This window comes from Gopherus evgoodei, chromosome 6 (assembly GCF_007399415.2).
Source record: "Gopherus evgoodei ecotype Sinaloan lineage chromosome 6, rGopEvg1_v1.p, whole genome shotgun sequence".
Classification (NCBI taxonomy): domain Eukaryota; kingdom Metazoa; phylum Chordata; order Testudines; family Testudinidae; genus Gopherus; species Gopherus evgoodei.
The window spans coordinates 136,215,157-136,233,823 of record NC_044327.1 but is presented as its reverse complement, the minus strand read 5'-3'; the positions used below and the strand labels follow the sequence as shown (position 1 = coordinate 136,233,823).

Sequence of the window (18,667 nt, the reverse complement as noted above, 5' to 3'; positions counted from 1 at the left end):
CACCTTATATGACCCCCTTTACCTAGGATTTGGTGCCACTACAGGACCTTGGTTGCAAACCATGTTCTATATGGTCCCAGTTTATATCAATAACGTCACAAGGATCTCCCCCAGTTAGGTCCATCTTGGGGCCCCAGGGACACCACAGCCCCATTGGGAACCCCAAGCCCCATCTGGGCTCCCCTCCATTTCCCAGCCACCTCCAAACTGAAAATCCCTCCAGCCCCTCCTCCTTTGCTTTGTTCCTTTCCCGGTCCAGGAGGTCATCTAATTCCTTTGTTCTCCAACACCTTTGGCTGTCACCTTGCAGGGGGGAAGGGCCCCTGCCATTAGTTGCCAGGAAACAGCGTGTCGGCCATTTATGCACACTGGCCTTTATCCCACCAGCTAGTGACTTAAGAACTGCCTAGGGGACACTGAGGCACCCACACAGTATTCAGAGCTAACATTAAGAACAATCCCACTTCGTCACACCAGCACAGTGATGTCAGTCAGGGTGACATCCTCTCACTCTGAGCCGACAGAGCCAGGCTGGCAGAACGGTCAGTGTCGGCCCCAGCCCTCCATGGCAGCGACTCACAAATTCTCCAGCTTCAACCACAGACCAAGCCAGAGGCTTCTCTTCCCAGCGCCCTGCCCTCTGCATGGAGCCGGGGCCGGGGCGTAGCTCCCAGGGCAGGGACAGCGTCTCCGTCCCTGGCTGAGCAGCACCTTGCACATGGCCAGGGGTGGAAATCAATGCTGCAGCTCTTGCCAGCAGACAAGCTGCTCTGCTCTCCCCCCGAGTCACCCAGCCACAGAGGTCCCTGCCCGGTAACCCCGGTGGGGTCTGGAGCGACTCTGCCTCCGCCAGGCTGGGCATCTCCGTACAGAGCGTGGGGTAAATCGCTCCAGCCCCCCAGCCTGCTCCTGGCCTGGGCCAGGGGCCTTCCCTGTAAGTTCATTAGATGCAGGGGAGGAGTCGGGACTTTCTCTGCTTGGAGCCAGTAAAAGGGAAGTTGGCTGCTGGCGAGAGCCCGTCTGCGCTTGGCCGGCCCCAGCTGCTCACAGCTCCATGCAAACTTCTGCTTCCTGCTGTCTGTGAGATCACTTTTCTTCTGCCTCAGAGTGAGTGAGCTAGCTCCTCTGCCGGCACCGGGAGCACAGCCGGTCCCTCCTCTGCCGACACCGTGGGCGCAGCCGGTCCCTCCTCTGCCGGCACCGTGGGCGCAGCCGGTCCCTCCTCTGCCGGCACCGCGGGCGCAGCCGGTCCCTCCTCTGCCGGCACCGCGGGCGCAGCCGGTCCCTCCACAGCCAGCACTGACTGGGCACAGCCAGTCCCTCCACAGCCAGCGCCACAGGCACAGCCGATCCCTCCTCTGCCAGCGCCGTGGGCACAGCCAGTACCTCTCCAGCCAGCGCTGCGGGCACAGCCAGTCCCTGCACAGCCAGCGCCGCGGGCACAGCCGGTCCCTGCACAGCCAGCGCCGTGGGCACAGCCGGTCCCTCCTCTGCCGGCACCGCGGGCGCAGCCGGTCCCTCCTCTGCCGGCACCGCGGGCCCAGCCAGTCCCTTTCCAGCCAGCACCGCACAGGCACTGCCAGCCCCTCCCTAGTGAGCCGCGCGGGCACAGCCGGCCCCTCCCCAGGGAGTCCCACGGGCACAGCCAGCCCTCCGATGGCCCAGGGCGTCATTTATGCAGACCTGAGGTTCGTGAAGGCCCCTCGGGGGAACAGCACGTCCTTCAGGTCCCAGGAGGAAGGTAAGAGCTGACGTGCCCCCTGCGTGGTGCCGCCCCTGCCCTGATCCAGGCCTGGAGACTAACCAGTGCCCCCTCCTGTCTGCCCCCCCTGCAGCACCCGCAGACGAGGACGATGTGGAGCTCACCTACGAGAACATCCAGCTGGCCCAGACTGGGGAGGTGGAGCAGGGGCAAGGGGCAGAGAAGAACAAAGGTGAGTTTGTGGCTGTTCCCCCTACCCCCAGCCCAGGAGTCCTGGGGGGCAGCAAGCCGGGCAGGTACCCAGGACCTCCCGCTCCCTTTGCAGGGACCCTGCCCCATCCCCAGGCCTGGCACACAGAGCGAACAGGATCCCTTAGTAAGCTGGGCCCAGGCAAAGAGCGGCAGAGCCCTCCCCTTGGGGAGCAGGACCACAGCCGGCGGGCAGGGCAGGGCTGTATCCAGGAAGAGCGACTCGGAAGGGGAGCTGGGGTCACAGTGGACGGATGGAAGACGAGCGCCCAGCACGATGCTGTGGCACAATGGGCTAACGCGACCCTGGGGTGCACAAACAGGGGAGTAGCCGGGGGAGGGGTAACCTCTGTACACGGCGTTGGTGAGGCTGACCCGGGATCCTGCGCCCAGCTCTGGGGGCTGGTTCTATAGAGGATGTCGGGGGCCGGGAAGTGTCACAGCAATGACCAGAGGGCTGGAGGAAACGCCGGGGAGTGAGCGAGACGCCCTCCGGCAGCAGCTGGCCAGGTGACGCGCTCAGCGTCTGACACTGGCCCAGCCAGAGACCCGGCGCTGAAGGTCTCCTTGGTCTAGCCAGGCCAGGCAGGACAAGAGCCCAGGGCTGGAAGTGGGAGCCAGACAAATGCCAGTTCGGAACCATCCCACGTTTAACGCTGAGGGTCACTGACCCTTGGCACAACCAGCCAGGGGCTGTGGCAGGTTCACCGTCTCCTGGTGGCTTCAGCCCCAGCCTGGCGACTGTCTGGAGCATGCGTTAGTCAGCCCCATCCCTGGGCTCGGTCCAGGTGGCCAGGTGTGAGCCCATGACCTGGGCTCCAACTCTAGGGCCCCTGCTGTGCTGGCTTCCCCCCGCCCCGTGAGGGGACCTTACCCAGTTGGCTGTGCCCTGAGGGGCCCCCTGCCCTTAGCATGGCCCCCAAGCCTTCAGCTGAGCTCTGCAGGGCTTGGGCCCCGGGGGTTCTGGGGAGGAGAGCCACTCACCATCACACCCTGCAGCAGTGCCTATGGGGACTGATCCCTGCCAGGAAAGTGCTGGAGCCACCATGGCTGACTTGGGGTCTGCCCCCAGGCACAGGTTAGCACAGCCTGTCCCACTCCCCGCCCCATTGCAGCAGCCCCACTGCCGGAGCAGTTTGTTCATAAAAAGAAATATAGATGAGAGCTAGAGTTGGTTAAATGGAATCAATTCCATACAGTAATGGCAAAATTCTTGGTTCAGGCTTGTAGCAGTGATGGAGTAAACTGCAGGTTCAAATCAAGACTCTGGAACATCCCCCGCTGGGATGGGTCATTCAGTCCTTTGTTCAGAGCTTCAGTTTGTAGCAAAGTCCCTCCAGAGGTAAGAAGCAGGATTGAAGACCAGGTGGAGGAGCTGCAGCTGCCTTTTATAGTCTCTTGCCATGTGGGTTGTGCTTCCTTTGTTCCAAAGACAAGCTGCCCATCACATGGCCTGGAAAACCTCAGAGTTCTGTCCATAGGCCTGTGTCATGGTACAATTCCCCACTCTGAACCTTAGTGTCCAAAAGATGGGGTACCAGCATGAATTCCTCTAAGCTTAATTACCAGCTTAGAACCTATAGTGCTGCCACCAACCAGGAATTCCAATGCCTGGTACACTCTGGTCCCCACAAAACCTTGCCCGGGGACACCCAAGACCCAGACCCTCTGGATCTTCACACAAGGAAAGGAAACCCTTTCCCTCACCGTTGTCTCTCCCAGACTCCCCCTCCCTGGGTTACCCTGGAAGATCACTGTGATTTAAACCCCTTGAATCCTGAAACAGACAGGACAATTCACCTTCCTCCCTCCTTCTCTCTTCCCCTCCCAGATTCTTCCTGAGAGAAAGTAATCCTGGCACAGAGAGAAATCAGCCTCTCTCTCCCTCTTCCCTCCTTTCTCCCCACCAACTCCCTGGTGAATCCAGACCCCGTCCCCTGGGGTCTCACCAGAATAAAAAAACAATCAGGTTCTTAAACAAGAAAAGCTTTTAATTAAAGAAAGAAAAACAGTCAAAATTATCTTGTAACTTTAAGATGGAATATGTTACAGGGTTTTTTTTAGCTATAGACACTGGGAATACCCTCCCAGCCTAAAGTATACAAGTATAAATTAAAATCTTTTCAGCAAAATACCAATTTGATCTCCTTCCAACCAAATACGCATTTGCAAATAAAGAAAACAACCATAAGCCTAACTCGCCTTATCTACCTAGTACTCACTAGTCTGAACTTATAAGAGCCTGTATCGGAGAGATTAGAGAGAAACCTGGTTGCACGTCTGGTCCCTCTGAGCCCCCAGAGTGAACAACAACCAAATCTAACAGCACACACACAAACTAACAGCACAGCACAAAAACTTCCCTCCCTCAAGATTTGAAAGTCTCCTGTCCCCTGATTGGTCCTCTGGTCAGGTGACAGCCAGGCTCACTGAACTTGTTAACTCTTTACAGTCAGAGAGATATAAAGTACTTCTGTGCTATTAACTTTTCTTATCTGTTTATGACAGCCTGTCCCTGCCCTGCTAAACCACCAGGTGTATCTGCCTTCTTTCAATGGTTCAGTTGTGTAGCTGATGGGCCTTAATGGGCCATCAAGCAGGCCAGGCAGAGCAGATGCCAAATTGTCTGGGGTGTCACTCAGAAGCACAGCACAAGTGTGAAACACAGACAGGATAGAGCCAATACTTATAACTTTAAATACAAAAATGATACATGCACCCAGACAGCATAATCATAGAGTATCAGGGTTGGAAGAGACTTCAAGAGATCATCTACAACCCCCTGCTCAAAGCAGGACCAATTCCCAACTAAATCATCCCAGCCAGGGCTTTGTCAAGCCTGACCTTAAAAACCTCTAAGGAAGGAGATTCCATCACCTCCCTAGGGAACCCATTCCAGTGCTTCACCACTCTCTGAGTGAAATAGTGTTTCCTAATATCCACCCTAAACCTCCCCCATTGCAACTTGAGAACATTGCTCCTTGTTCTGTCATCAGGTACCGAGAACAGCCGAGCTCCATCCTCTTCGGAACCCCCTTTCAGGTAGTTGAAAGCAGCTATCAAATCCCCCCTCATTCTTCTCTTCTGCAGATTAAACAATCCCAGTTCCCTCAGCCTCTCCTCATAAATCATGTGCTCCTGCCCCCTAATCATTTCTGTTGCCCTCCGCTGGACTCTTTCCACATCCTTCTTGAAGTGTGAGGCCCAGAACTGGACACAGGACTCCAGATGAGGCCTCACCAATGTTGAATAGAGGGAAAAGATCATGCCCCTAGATCTGCTGGCAATGCCCCTGCTTATACAACCCAATATGCCGTTAGCCTTCTTGGCAACAAGGGCACACTGCTGACTCATATCCAGCTTCTTGTCCATTGTAATCCCTAGATCCTTTTCTGCAGAACTGCTGCCTAGCCACTCGGTCCCTAGTCTGTAGCAGTGAATGGGATTCTTCCGTCCTAAGTGCAGGACTCTGCACTTGTCCTTGTTGAACCTCATCAGGTTTCTTTTGGCCCAATCCTCTAATTTGTCTAGGTCTGTGACGTTATTGATATAATCTGGGACCCTATAGAACATGGTTGCAACCAAGGCCCTGTAGTGGCACCAATTCTTATGTAAAGGGGGTCATATAAGGTGTCTAAGACCAGGTTATGGGTTACTGGTCATGATTATACTGTCTGTATGTCTGTATCATTATGTAGTTGAAGTTATGAATATTGGCTCTATACTGTCTGTACTTCAAACTTATGCTATGCTTCTGGGAGACACCCCAGATAAGTTGGTGTCAGCTCTGCCTAGCCTGCTTGATGGCCCATTAAGGACCATCAGCTACACAATTGACCCATTGAGAGGAGGCAGATAAGCCTTGTAACTCAGCAAAGTATGCAGGGACTTGCCCATGTGACTGCAGACTCCATTTTGCTGTAATTTTCCACAGTAAGAACAAAGAAGTGTTCTTACACCTGGAAGTGCCTATATAAGGCTGATGCCTCATCTCCATCTTGTCTTCAGTCCTGCTTCTGACCTCTGGAGGGACTTTGCTACAAACTGAAGCTCTGCACAAAGGACTGAATGACCCATCCCAGCAGGGGATGTTCTCCAGAGACTTGATTTAAACCTGCAGTTTACTCCACCACTGCTACAAGCCTGAACCAAGAAATTTGCCATTACTGTAAGGAATTGATTCCATTTAACCAATTCTAGCTCTCCTCTCTATCTTTTTCCCTGTATGAATAAACCTTTAGCTTTTAGATTCTAAAGGATGGCAACAGCGTGATTTGTGAGTAAGATCGATTTGTATATTGACCTGGGTCTGGGGCTTGATTCTTTGGGATCAGAAGAACTTTTTTTTTTTTTACTGGGGTGTTGATTTTCATAACCATTCATCCCTAGTACGAGCAGGACTGGTGGTGATACTGGGAAATTGGAGTGTCTAAGGGAATTGCTTATGTGACTTGTGGTTAGCCAGTGGGGTGAAACCAAAGTCCTCTTTGTCTGGCTGGTTTGGTTTGCCTTAGAGGTGGAAAAACCCCAGCCTTGGGCTGTAACTGCCCTGTTTATGCAATTGGTCCTGAATTGGCACTCTCAGTTGGGTCCTGCCAGAACTGCATCATCAGAAGGTCCCTCCAGCGTATCTACCACTCCTCCCAGTTTAGTGTCATCCGCAAACTTGCTGAGGGTGCAGTCCACGCCATCCTCCAGATCATTAATGAAGATATTGAACAAAACCAGCCCCAAGACCAACCCTTGGGGCACTCCGCTTGAAACCGGCTGCCAACTAGACATGGAGCCATTGATCACTACCCACTGAGCCCAACCATCTAGCCAGTTTTCTATCTACCTTATAGTCCATTCATCCAGCCCATACTTCTTTTACTTGCTGTCAAGAATACTGTGGGAGACTGTATCAAAAGCTTTGCTAAAGTCAAGGAATAAGACGTCCACTGCTTTCCCCTCATCCACAGAGCCAGTTATCTCCTCATAGAAGGCAATTAGGTTAGTCAGACATGACTTGCCCTTGGTGAATCCATGCTGACTGTTCCTGATCACTTTCCTCTCCTCTAACTGCTTCAAAATGGATTCCTTGAGGACCTGCTCCATGATTTTCCCAGGGACTGAGGTGAGGCTGACTGGCCTGTAGTTTCCTGGATCCTCTTTCTTCCCTTTTTTAAAGATGGGCACTACAGTAGCCTTTTTCCAGTCATCCGGGACTTCCCCCGATCGCCATGAGTTTTCAAAGATAACGGCCAATGGCTCTGCAATCACACTCACCAACTCCTTTAGCACCCTCGGATGCAGCGCATCCAGCCCCATGGACTTGTGCTCGTCCAGCTTTTCTAAATAGTCCCAAACCACTTCTTTCTCCACAGAGGGCTGGTCACCTCCTCCCCATGCTGTGCTGCCCAGTGCAGCAGTCTGGGAGCTGACCTGGTTTGTGAAGACAGAGGCAAAAAAAAATCATTGAGTCCATTAGCTTCTTCCACATCCTCTGTCACTAGGTTGCCTCCCCCATTCAGTAAGGGGCCCACACTTTCCTTGACTTTCTTCTTGTTGCTAACATACCTGTAGAAACCCTTCTTGTTCCTCTTAACATCTCTTGCTAGCTGCAACTCCAAGTGCGATTTGGCCTTCCTGATTTCACTCCTGAAGCCTGAGCAATATTTTTATCCTCCTCCCTGGTCGTTTGTCCAATGTTCCCCTTCTTGTAAGCTTCTTTTTTGTGTTTAAGACCAGCAAGGATTTCACTGTTAAGCCAAGCTGGTCGCCTGCCATATTTACTATTCTTTCCACAAATCAGGATTTTTTTTCCTGCAACCTCAGTAAGGATTCTTTAAAATACAGCCAGCTCTCCTGGACTCCTTGCCCCCTCATGTTATTCTCCCAGGGGATCCCGCCCATCAGTTCCCTGAGGGAGTCAAAGTCTGCTTTTCTGAAGTCCAGGGTCCATATTCTGCCGCTCTTCTTTCTTCCTAGTGTCGGGATCCTGAACTCGACCATCTCATGGTCACTGCCTCCCAGGTTCTGTCACGGAGTGTGGGGGGGTCCGGCCCTGCACCCCTCTTCCTGGGACCCACAGTGACTCTTAGCCAGCCAGTAAAACAGAAGGTTTATTGGACAACAGGAACACCGGTTACAGCAGAGCTTGCAGGCACAGTCAGGACCCCTCCATCGAGTCCTTCTGGGCTTTCAGGGTGCTTGGATCCTAGCTAGGATACCCTGAATTCCGCCCACACAGCCCCAAGCCCAAACTCAAACTGCTTCCCTCCTGCCACTCCCTTCCTTTGTCCCCTTCCCGGGCAAAGGTGTTGACCTTTCCCCTCCCTTACCTAGCTCAGGTTACAGGCCCTGGCATCGTCCATCCCCTAAAGTCCTCCCCTGCTCTCCCACTCCCCACACAGACAGCCCCTGCTCCATCACATCTCTCCCCCCTTCGAGACTGAACTGAGCGGGGTCACTCTGCCCAGTGACCTGGGGAAGTTCAGGGCCCCCTCTCCGGGACAACGCGTCCGCTGTCAGGTTGGCACTTCCCTTCACATGGACCACGTCCATGTCATAGTCCTGCAGGAGCAGGCTCCACCTCAGGAGCTTGGCGTTGGCTCCTTTCATCTGGTGCAGCCAGGTCAGGGGAGAGTGGTCGGTGTACGCGGTGAAGTGTTGCCCAAAGAGATATGGCTCTAGCTTCTTAAGGGCCCACACCATGGCCAGGCATTCCTTCTCGATGGCCACGTAGCTTTGTTCCCGGGGTAGCAGCTTCTTACTCAGGTACACGATGGGGTGTCTCTCCCCCTTTTCATCCTCCTGCATTAACACCGCCCCCAGTCCCGTGTCTGAGGCATCAGTGAACACCATAAAGGGTTTGTCAAAATCTGGGTTTGCCAGAACTGGGCCACTAACCAGAGCCTCCTTCAGCGCCCGGAAAGCCTCCTGGCACTGCTCAGTCCAGATCACCTTGTCTGGCTTCCCCTTTTTGCACAGTTCAGTGATGGGGCCGGCTATGGCACTAAAGTGGGGCACGAACCTTCGATAGTACCCCGCCATCCCAATAAAGGCCTGGACCTGCTTTTTGGTTTGGGGAGCAGGCCAGTCTCTGATCACCTCCACCTTGGCTGGTTCCGGCTTCAGGCAGCCGCTCCCCCCCGATGGCCCAGGTAAGATACTTCAGCCATCCCCACCTTGCACTTCTCAGCCTTTACTGTTAACCCAGCCTTTCGGAGTCGGTCCAGGACTTGTTTAACCTGGGACATGTGGTCCTCCCAGGTCTGGCTGAAGACGCAGATGTCGTCAATATACGCCATGGCAAAACTCTCCATCCCCCTCAGTAGCTGATCCACCAGGCGCTGGAAGGTGGCCGGTGCTCCCTTGAGGCCGAAGGGCAGGGTCAGAAACTCATAGAGCCCCAGAGGGATGATAAAGGCCGATTTCAGCCTGGCATCTGCGTCCAGCGGCACTTGCCAGTAGCCTTTGGTAAGATCCATAGTGGTGAGGTACCGAGCACCTCCCAGCTTGTCCAGGAGCTCGTCAGGCCTGGGCATAGGGTAGGCATCAGATACGGTGATGGCATTGAGCTTTCGATAGTCCACACAGAACCGGATTGACCCATCCTTCTTGGGGACTAGCACCACTGGCGAGGCCCAAGGGCTGGAAGACGGCTGGATCACCCCCAAAGCCAGCATGTCCCTGACCTCTCTTTCAAGATCCTGGGCAGTTTTCCCAGTGACCCGAAAAGGGGAGCATCTTATAGGGGGATGTGACCTGGTCTCCACCCAGTGGACAGTCAAATTAGTGCGTCCAGGCTGGTTGGAAAACAGCTATCGGTACAGATGCAGCACCCCTCTGATCTCAGCGTGCTGGCCCGGGGTCAGCTGATCAGAGAGGGGAATCGCCTCCAGGGGGGAACCAGCTTTTGTCCCAGGGAATAGATCCACTAAGGGGTCATCTCCCTGCCCCTCCCAATGTCCACACACGGCCAACACCACATTCCCCCTGTCATAGTATGGTTTCATCATGTTCACGCTGTTTCGCCTTCTCCTCCAGCTCTCGCCTCTTTAACTCGAGCTCTTCCCGTCTCAGCTCCCTTTCATATTCCAGCCGCCTCCGCTCCACGGATGCCGAGCTTCGCCGTGAGGCTCCCCTGCTGGCCAGGGGTGTCACGGTGCCCTCGGTATACACTGGGCTCCTCATAGACTCATAGACTCATAGGTCAGAAGGGACCAATCTGATCATCTAGTCTGACCTCCTGCCCCGCCCTTCCCCTACGCCTAGGAAGGGGGGGTCTCGGGAAGCCCTCGTCTGCCGGCTGACCACTCCCAGCGGGGACAGACACTGGTGCCTGCGCTGCATCTGCCCGGCTGCTTCCCTCAGAGACAGGGCTCCGTTCATTCATGCGGTCTCCCTGCTCCAGCTGGGCAATCAGCTGGTCCTTGGTGCGTCTCCCCGGGCGCAGCCCCCTCTGCTTGCACAGCTCCAGCAGGTCGCACTTGCGCCGCTTGGCATACATCTTCCTGCTGGGCACTCACAGGCCGGGGTGCTCGCCGCTCCCCACGGTTTCCAGGGGGACCCGTAGTGCACCAGCCCTTCCTGAGGTCACCATCTCTCTGCCAGGGTCGAGCTGCCGACTCCTTCGCCTCTGAGACCGCTCGCTGCAATCCCCCGGGGGACCCTGTTACTGCAAAGTCCTTCTCACTGGGCACACACCCCCAGGGGTTAATCACCCCTAAAATCATCCCTTCGTTTTACTGCTCCCCAGTCACTTACTGCAGGAAGCACCGTCCACGGGGTGCAGTATATCCCACCGCTACCACCAGTTGTCACGGAGTGTGGGGGAGTCCGGCCCTGCACCCCTCTTCCTGGGACCCACAGTGACTCTCAGCCAGCCAGTAAAACAGAAGGTTTATTGGACAACAGGAACACAGGTTACAGCAGAGCTTGCAGGCACAGTCAGGACCCCTCCATCGAGTCCTTCTGGGCTTTCAGGGTGCTTGGATCCTAGCTAGGATACCCTGAATTCCGCCCACACAGCCCCAAGCCCAAACTCAAACTGCTTCCCTCCTGCCACTCCCTTCCTTTGTCCCCTTCCCGGGCAAAGGTGTTGACCTTTCCCCTCCCTTACCTAGCTCAGGTTACAGGCCCTGGCATCGTCCATCCCCTGAAGTCCTCCCCTGCTCTCCCACTCCCCACACAGACAGTCCCTACTCCATCACAGGTTCCCATCCACTTTTGCTTCCCCTACTAACTCTTCCCTATTTGTGAGCAGCAGGTCAAGAAGAGCTCTGCCCCTAGTTGGTTCCTCCAGCACTTGCACCAGGAAATTGTCCCCTACACTTTCCAAAAACTTCCTGGATTGTCTGTGCATTGCTGTATTGCTCTCCCAGCAGATATCGGGGTGATTAAAGTCTCCCATGAGAACCAGGGCCTGCCATCTAGTAACTGATGTTAGTTGTTGGAAGAAAGCCTTGTCCACCTCATCCCCCTGGTCTGGTAGTCTGTTCAGACTCCCACAACGACATCACCCTTTTTGCTCACACTTCTAAACTTAATCCAGAGACTCTCAGGTTTTTCTGCAGTTTCATACCGGAGCTCTGAGCAGTCATACTGCTCTCTTATATACAGTGCAACTCTCCCACCTTTTCTGCCTTGCCTGTCCTTCCTGAACAGTTTATATCCATCCTTTACCTTGGGGTGTTGCCCCCTGGCAGTGCCCCCACACTCTGGGTCTCCCCTCCCAGGGGAACTCCCAACCCTCTATCCCCTCCTTGCCTCAGTGGCTACTGCCGGCCACCTGCTCACTGGGGCAGACACAGTCTGAGAACCACTCATCAGTGGCATGGGGCGGGGGTTGGACCTGCTGCCTTTGCCTAACCCTGGGCGGCACCTCTGCAACCCCAGTACCTGCTTTGGGCCTTCACCAAGGCGTCAGCCTGGGGAGTTGCTAGGCTGGAGCTCCCCAGCTCTGCTCCAGTTCAGGTCCCCTTTTCTCCCAGGCAGCCAGGTCCTTCTCTCTCTCCACACCGAGAGAGAGACTGACTCCACTCCTGGCTCACAGTCCTTTTACAGGGCCAGCTGTGGCCTGATTGGGGCGTGGCCCCAGCTGTGGCTGCTTCCGCAATCAGCCTAGCCTTTTTCAGGAGCAGGGTAACTACCCTGCTGCACTACTCCTGGGAAACATTTTCCGGACCAATGAATTCTTTCTGCACTTGAACTAATTCCAGACTCACTTCTGAAACACTAGACAGACATTCAGACACTTCATGCACAGACAAACAGCTATTTCCCCACCACATTAGAGCCCCCCTCCACCTGGTCATAGCTGTCACGCAGTGTTCGGGGACACAAGGCCCTGCACCCCCAGCTTCCTGTGAGTCACCGTGACTCTCAGTCAGCCAGGAGGTTTATTTAGACAACAGGAATACAGTCCAAAACAGGTCTTGCCAGTACAGATAACAGGACCCCCTTTAGTTAGGTCCGTCTGGGGCCCCAGGGAGGCCACAGCCCCATCGGGAAGCCCAAGCCGCATCAGGGCTCCCCTCTCCATTTCCCAGCCAGCTTCAAACTGAAACTCCCTCCAGCTTCTCACTCTGCCTCTCGCGGCTCCTCCCCCAGCCTTTGTGTCCTTTGTCCAGTTTCCCAGACAGAGGTGTCACCTGGCCTCCAACCCCACTCCTGGGTTCTCATGTTACATGCTCAGGTATCCTCCCTTCCCCAATGCAGCCCGTCCCAGCAAAACTCCCCTGCCCCCTTCCCCAGCCAATACTTCCCACTCATCATTCAAAGACCATGTTAAGAAACTGTCCCAGTTTGTCACAATAGTATAAAGAGTTAAATACAGAAAACTGCTCAGAGCAGCGTTTCCCAAACTTTTTCGGCCACGAACACTTTTTAGCCTATTACGGAACATTTATCATATTATTTTGTAGTTGTTTGGTTTTCAAATAAAAAATTGGGTTATTTATGCTCAAATATATTTTATTTTATAAAACAAAGCAAAAATACAAATTTTAAATCACTTGAACTAACAATTTCTAACTGGAAAGCACGTACAAAGTAGGACAAAAATCAAGTGCAAGAGTCAAAATTAAAAACTTTAAAAAAACCTGTTTTTATATATACACAAACACCAAACAAATTAGATTTTTACTAGGAAATCTATTTTTATAAACAGAAATACAAATTTGGATTTATTGGGATTGGTGTTTCTGCCTTTTTCTATCACAAATTCCCTTAATATTAGGAATAATGCCAAAAAGTTGAATCCTCATGTCAGGCACAGCACTAAGTCTATTCCTATATTTGGTTTTTGTTGCAGTATAATACGAAAATTCCATCTCACACAAATAAGTTGTAGCAAAAGGAAGGAGCACTCGAACTGCACGTTTAGCCACGTTAGGGTGCTCTTCTATTAGGCTGCTCCAAAAATTATTCAGCGGAAGTTCCTTAAACTTTTATTTCAAATCAGAGTCAGAAATTACGTCAATTAGGTGTTCATAATCGAGTGCAGTAAAGCCGACTGGTTTGGCTGTAATTACAAATGGATTTCGAACCCAAGCATTATCATCAGTAGTTGTAGGAAAATATTCTAATAAAGAGGCCTGCAGGTCACATAGTGCTGTAAAATGGTGCTGGAAACGTCTTCATGGACTGTAGAATTTATTCCAGTCAGAAATTCATGTACTGCAGGGAAGCAGTCGAAGTTATTCTGTTCTACAGAAGATGCCCAGAATTCCAGTTTCTTTTTTAACGACAACATTTTATCCATTGTAGTAAAAACGGTCACGTTCTTTCCTTGCAGCGACAGATTAATTTCATTTAATTTTGCAAAAATATCTACAAGATACTCAAGTCTCATTAGCCAGGAGGAATTTGTCAGTCATTAAATTTTCATCCTGAATTATCTGTAGTGATGAATACCAGTAGTTCACTACAAAGCTCAAAAAGCCTCACAAGCACTTTTCCTCTGGAGAGCCACCTCACTTCTGTATGTATAAGAAGCGTTTTGTGCTGACTATCCATTTCCTTGCACAAAATTTTAAATAACCTGGACTGAAGTGGTTGAGATTTGACAAAATTGATAATTTGTCCTGCTTCATCAAGCACAATTTTCAGAGATGCTGGTAATTTTTTAACTGCAAGTGCTCATCTGTGTAGAACACAAAGACTCTTAATGCTTTCTGGTGCCACACATGATTTACGTTACAGCTCCCTTCATCTTTCCAATCATTGCCCAAGCACTGTCAGTACATACATCAATACATTTTCCCCAACTAATTTCATGCTTTCTGATAAAATTGTTGATGCAGTTGAATATTTCTTCTCCAGTCATGTTGCTTTGCAGAGATTCACATAAGAGCAGGTCCTCTTCAATAATATTATTAAATCTATATTGGACAAATACTAGTAGCATAGCAAGTCCTGAAACGTCAGTGGACTCATCTAGCTGCAATGAATACTCATGGCAAATTTTCAGTTGGCAAACTACCTCTTTTTCTATGTCATCAGCAAGATCTTTAATACGGAATGCAACAGTATTATCTGAAAACTATACAACATCAATTTTTTTACCAGACTGCTCGCTCAACGTGCACCTTACAGTATCTTTCATACAAGGCTTGATAAGCGTTCTTCCAATAGTGTGAGCTTCTCCGGCAAGTGCTATACAGTAACTTACTCGATAAGATGCCTCTGTTGCACTTTTGTTGTCTGTTTTAGCAATTTTAATCATCAAAAGTTTACAATTTCCAAGTGAGTCATGCTCCCTCTTGAAAAAACTTATATCTTTGTCTTTGTATTCAGCATGCAGGTTTCCAAATGGCTACAAAGTTTAGCAGGAGCCAATGAACTATTTGCTAGTATTTTGTTGCACACAACGCACTGCACATCAGAAACATCTTTATCTCCAACACACGTAAAACCAAAAGACAAATAACTTTCATCATACTTTCGCTTCTGTCTTTTAACACCTGCTTCTTCTTGTTTTTTTATATACTTCGGTGGAAATTCTTTCATTTTGGATAACTCACTAGTACTAACAGATTTTTTGGCAACAAAAGACTGCGATTGTTCATCCTCACTTTGAAGTGTCACAATATTTTGCTCGTTTATTTCAGCCACAGTTGGAGTACCAGAAGAACTTGCTTTTCGTTTTAAAGTTCCTTCTTTTAGCCACAAATCCATGGTGATTAGGTTTAGTAACAATATTTAGAAATACTGATTTTTGTCAAATTTTGTTTGTCACAAATATTTATATTGTTTCGAACGAAGCTAGTTTAGTTGTGCTTATCGCACACACGCTAAAGACCCACAGGTTTGAACGTGTTGAGTGAATATGTTATATTCAACATGGCGTAAAGAGAATGGTGTGTGCATACCGCAGCAGTTCGCGCAGCCTCGAGCGGAAGGGGTGTGACGTCGCTAACTGAAACATGCCTGAAAGGAGTAGATACCAACATTCTTGCATGCTGCTTCAATTTACACCATGATATTCAATACGAGATCTATCAATAACTGGAAAAAGAATTTTATGTTAATTATAGTCATTCAAAAAGAGTAGTAAACTACGCTTCAAATATGCCAAATTTAAAATTTAAGAAAGTTTAAAGACCCTTTTTTTAATTACAATTCTTTCACGGAACACCTATTCACATCATGCGGAACACCAGTGTTCTGCGAAACACGGTTTTGGAAACGCTGCCTTAGACACTCCAGTCTCCCAGTATCACCACCGGTGCCACTCGTTATGGGGATGAATGGTTATGAAAACCAATGCCCCAGTAAAAGAAAAAAGGTTCTTTCAATCCCAAAGGACTAAGTCCCAGACCCAGGTCAATGTACACATCAGATCTTACCCACAAATCACGCTGTTCCCAATCCTTTAGAATCTAAAAGCTTAGTTCTAAAAAGAAAAAAATATAGATGAGAGTTAAAATTGGTTAAATGGAATCAATTCCATACAGTAATGGCAAAGTTCTTGGTTCAGGCTTGTAGCAGGGATGGAGTAAACTGCAGGTTCATATCAAGTCTCTGGAACATCCACAGCTGGGATGGGTCAGTCAGTCTTTTGTTCAGGGCTTCAGTTTGTAGCAAAGTCCCTCCAGAGGTAAGAAGCAGGATTGAAGACAAGATGGAGGAGCTGCAGCTGCCTTTTATAGTCTCTTGCCATGTGGGTTGTGCTTCCTTTGTTCCAACCACAAACTATCCAGCAAGTGGCCTGGAAAAACCTCAGAGTTCTGTCCATAGGCCTGTCCCTGCCCTGCTAAGTCACCAGGTGTCTATGCCTTCTCTCAATGGGTCAGTTGCATTAGCTGATGATCCTTAATGGGCCATCAAGCAGGCCAGGCAGAGCTGATGCCAGATTGTCTGGGGTGTCACTCAGAAGCACAGCACAAGTGTCAAATACAGACAGTATGGAGCCAATACTTATAACTTTAAATACAAAAATGATACAGGCATTTAGAGAGCAAGGGCGGGATAGCTCAGTGGTTTGAGCACTGGTCTGCTAAACCCAGGGTTGTGAGCTCAATCCTTGAGGGGGCCACTTAGGGATCTGGGGCAAAAATCAGTACTTGGTCCTGCTAGTGAAAGCAGGGGGCTGGACCCTTTCCAGCTCTATGAGATCGGTATATCTCCATATATGAATAATCATAACCAGCAAATTATAACCTTGTCTTAGACACCTCACATGACAACCTTTGTACAATAGAATCGTAGACTTTAAAGTCAGAAGAGACCATTTGTTCATCTAGTCTGACCTCCTGCACAATGCAGGCCACAGAATCTCACCCCACCCACTCCTGTATCAAACCTGTGTCTGAGCCACTGAAGTCCTCAAATGGTTTAAAGACTTCAAGATGCAGAGAACCTTCCAGCAGGTGACCTGTGCTCCATGCTACAGAGGAAGGTGGAAAAACTGCCTGGAGGAAAATTCCTTTCCAATCCCAAATATGGCGATCAGCTAAACCCTGAGCATGTGGGCAAGACACCCAGGAAAGGATTCTCTGTAGTAACTCTCATCCCGTCATTAGGCATGTTTATTGCTAATAGTCAAAGATCAATTAATTGCCAAAATTAGGCTATACCATCCCCTCCACAAACTTATCAAGATTAGCCTTGAAGTCAGATATGTCTTTTGCCCCCACTACTGCCCTTGGAAGGCTGTTCCAGAACTTCACTCCTCTAATGGTTAGAAACCTTCGTCTAATTTCAAGTCTAAACTTCCTAGTGTCCAGTTTATATCCATTTGTTCTTGTGTCCACATTGGTACTGAGCTTAAATAATTCCTCTCTCTCCCTGGTATTTATCCCTCTGATATATTTATAGAGACCAATCATATCTCCCCTCAGCCTTCTTTTGGCTAGGCTAAACAAGCCAAGCTCTTTGAGTCTCCTTTCATAAGGCAGGTTTTCCATTCCTCGGACCATCCTAGTAGCCCGTCTCTGAACCTGTTCCAGTTTGAATTCATCTTTGACCTTCTTAAACATGGGAGACCAGTTATTTGCTGCAAATATATAGCAGTGGTAGCAACCATGCTCTATACGGTTACAGTTTATGTTAATAACGTCACACTGCTGTTATAGTCAGCGCTAACGTGAGGAGCCTGCGGGCCCGTATCCTGTAAGACGTTAGCTTCAGCAGTGAGTGTACAGCTGGAGGCCTATGAACAGCCCAGCGGAAACCCTGGGTACTGGGGAGCTGAAAATAGAGGATTTAAGGGGAAATTCTGACCACAGGGACAACCCACCACCACAGTGTCATGGCAATGAGCTGACGTCTATAACAGGTACAAGAGCTACACCCACAGACACCTGCACACGAGCGGCCTGGTAGCGAATTGCCGTATATGATCATAAGGGCTGTGTCCTGTGTCCCCACTGGCTGCAGAGCCCCTGCGTAACAGCCCTGGGCGGGGAGCCCTACGGAGCTGCTGCGGCCGACGCTCGCTGGAGCCTCCTTTGGGGAGCTCGGCTGGAGCTGTCTCCCCTGCCGCTCACCCGGCTCTGAGTGGAGCTGTGAGTGCCCAGTGTAGCCAGCCAGGCCCCAGGCCCAGTGCCTGCAGCAGGCTGGCCTGGCCACAGAGCGGAAATCCAGCGGCTGGTGGGGCGTGCGTGGGGAGAACCCACACGAGGGGCAGGGAGCCACTCACGGGGGCTCAGACTCCCACACAGCCCCCTCCGACACGGCCCCCATCAGGCTCTGAGCGAGGGAGAACAGACCTCATGGGCAGGGGCAAGCACTATAGCGAACTGGCCCGGGTCCCAGGAGGCTGGGCCAGGCCCCAGGCGGGGGGTGATACCTGGCCTGGGCCAGAGGATGGGCTTGGGGGTGCTGCTGGGGTTCTGCTGTCTGTGGGGTCCACGCCCGGCTGGCTCAGGGATCAGGTCAGAACGACCCAGCGCCTGCGGTTAGCCCAGACCTGCCCAGGGGCGCTCCCCTGCACTCCAGCAGCTGGGCTGGCCATGCCCCCCGGAGCCTGGCCCAGCCCCAGGGCGGGGTGTCCCCTTTCCTGGTGGGGAAGGGCACTGAGTGGGGGAGCGTGGCTGGGGGAGGGAGGAAGCCCCAGCTGGGCTGGCAGGAGCACGGGGCAAAGCCTGAGCGCATGGCCCATGGCAGGGGCAGGGTTCCGGCGCCCGCCTCTCCGGCTGCCAGCCACGCACTGGGGGGGAACTGGAGCTGGTAGCCTAAGCCTGGGTTGTGTCCCTGCAGGCCCCAGGGCACTGGGAGCTCTCCCCT

The 18,667-nt window shown here is 51.5% G+C and overlaps 1 protein-coding gene across 1 annotated transcript in view; it reads left to right on the top strand.

Moving 5' to 3' along the window:
• Positions 1-18,667, top strand: part of LOC115654062 (B-cell differentiation antigen CD72-like) — a 59,057-nt gene that overhangs the window by 8,895 nt on the left and 31,495 nt on the right. The window contains exons 2-3 of the mRNA XM_030567997.1: positions 1,213-1,741; positions 1,836-1,934. Of these exons, the coding sequence (XP_030423857.1) occupies positions 1,213-1,741; positions 1,836-1,934 (628 nt within the window). The remainder of the gene's footprint in view (positions 1-1,212; positions 1,742-1,835; positions 1,935-18,667) is intronic.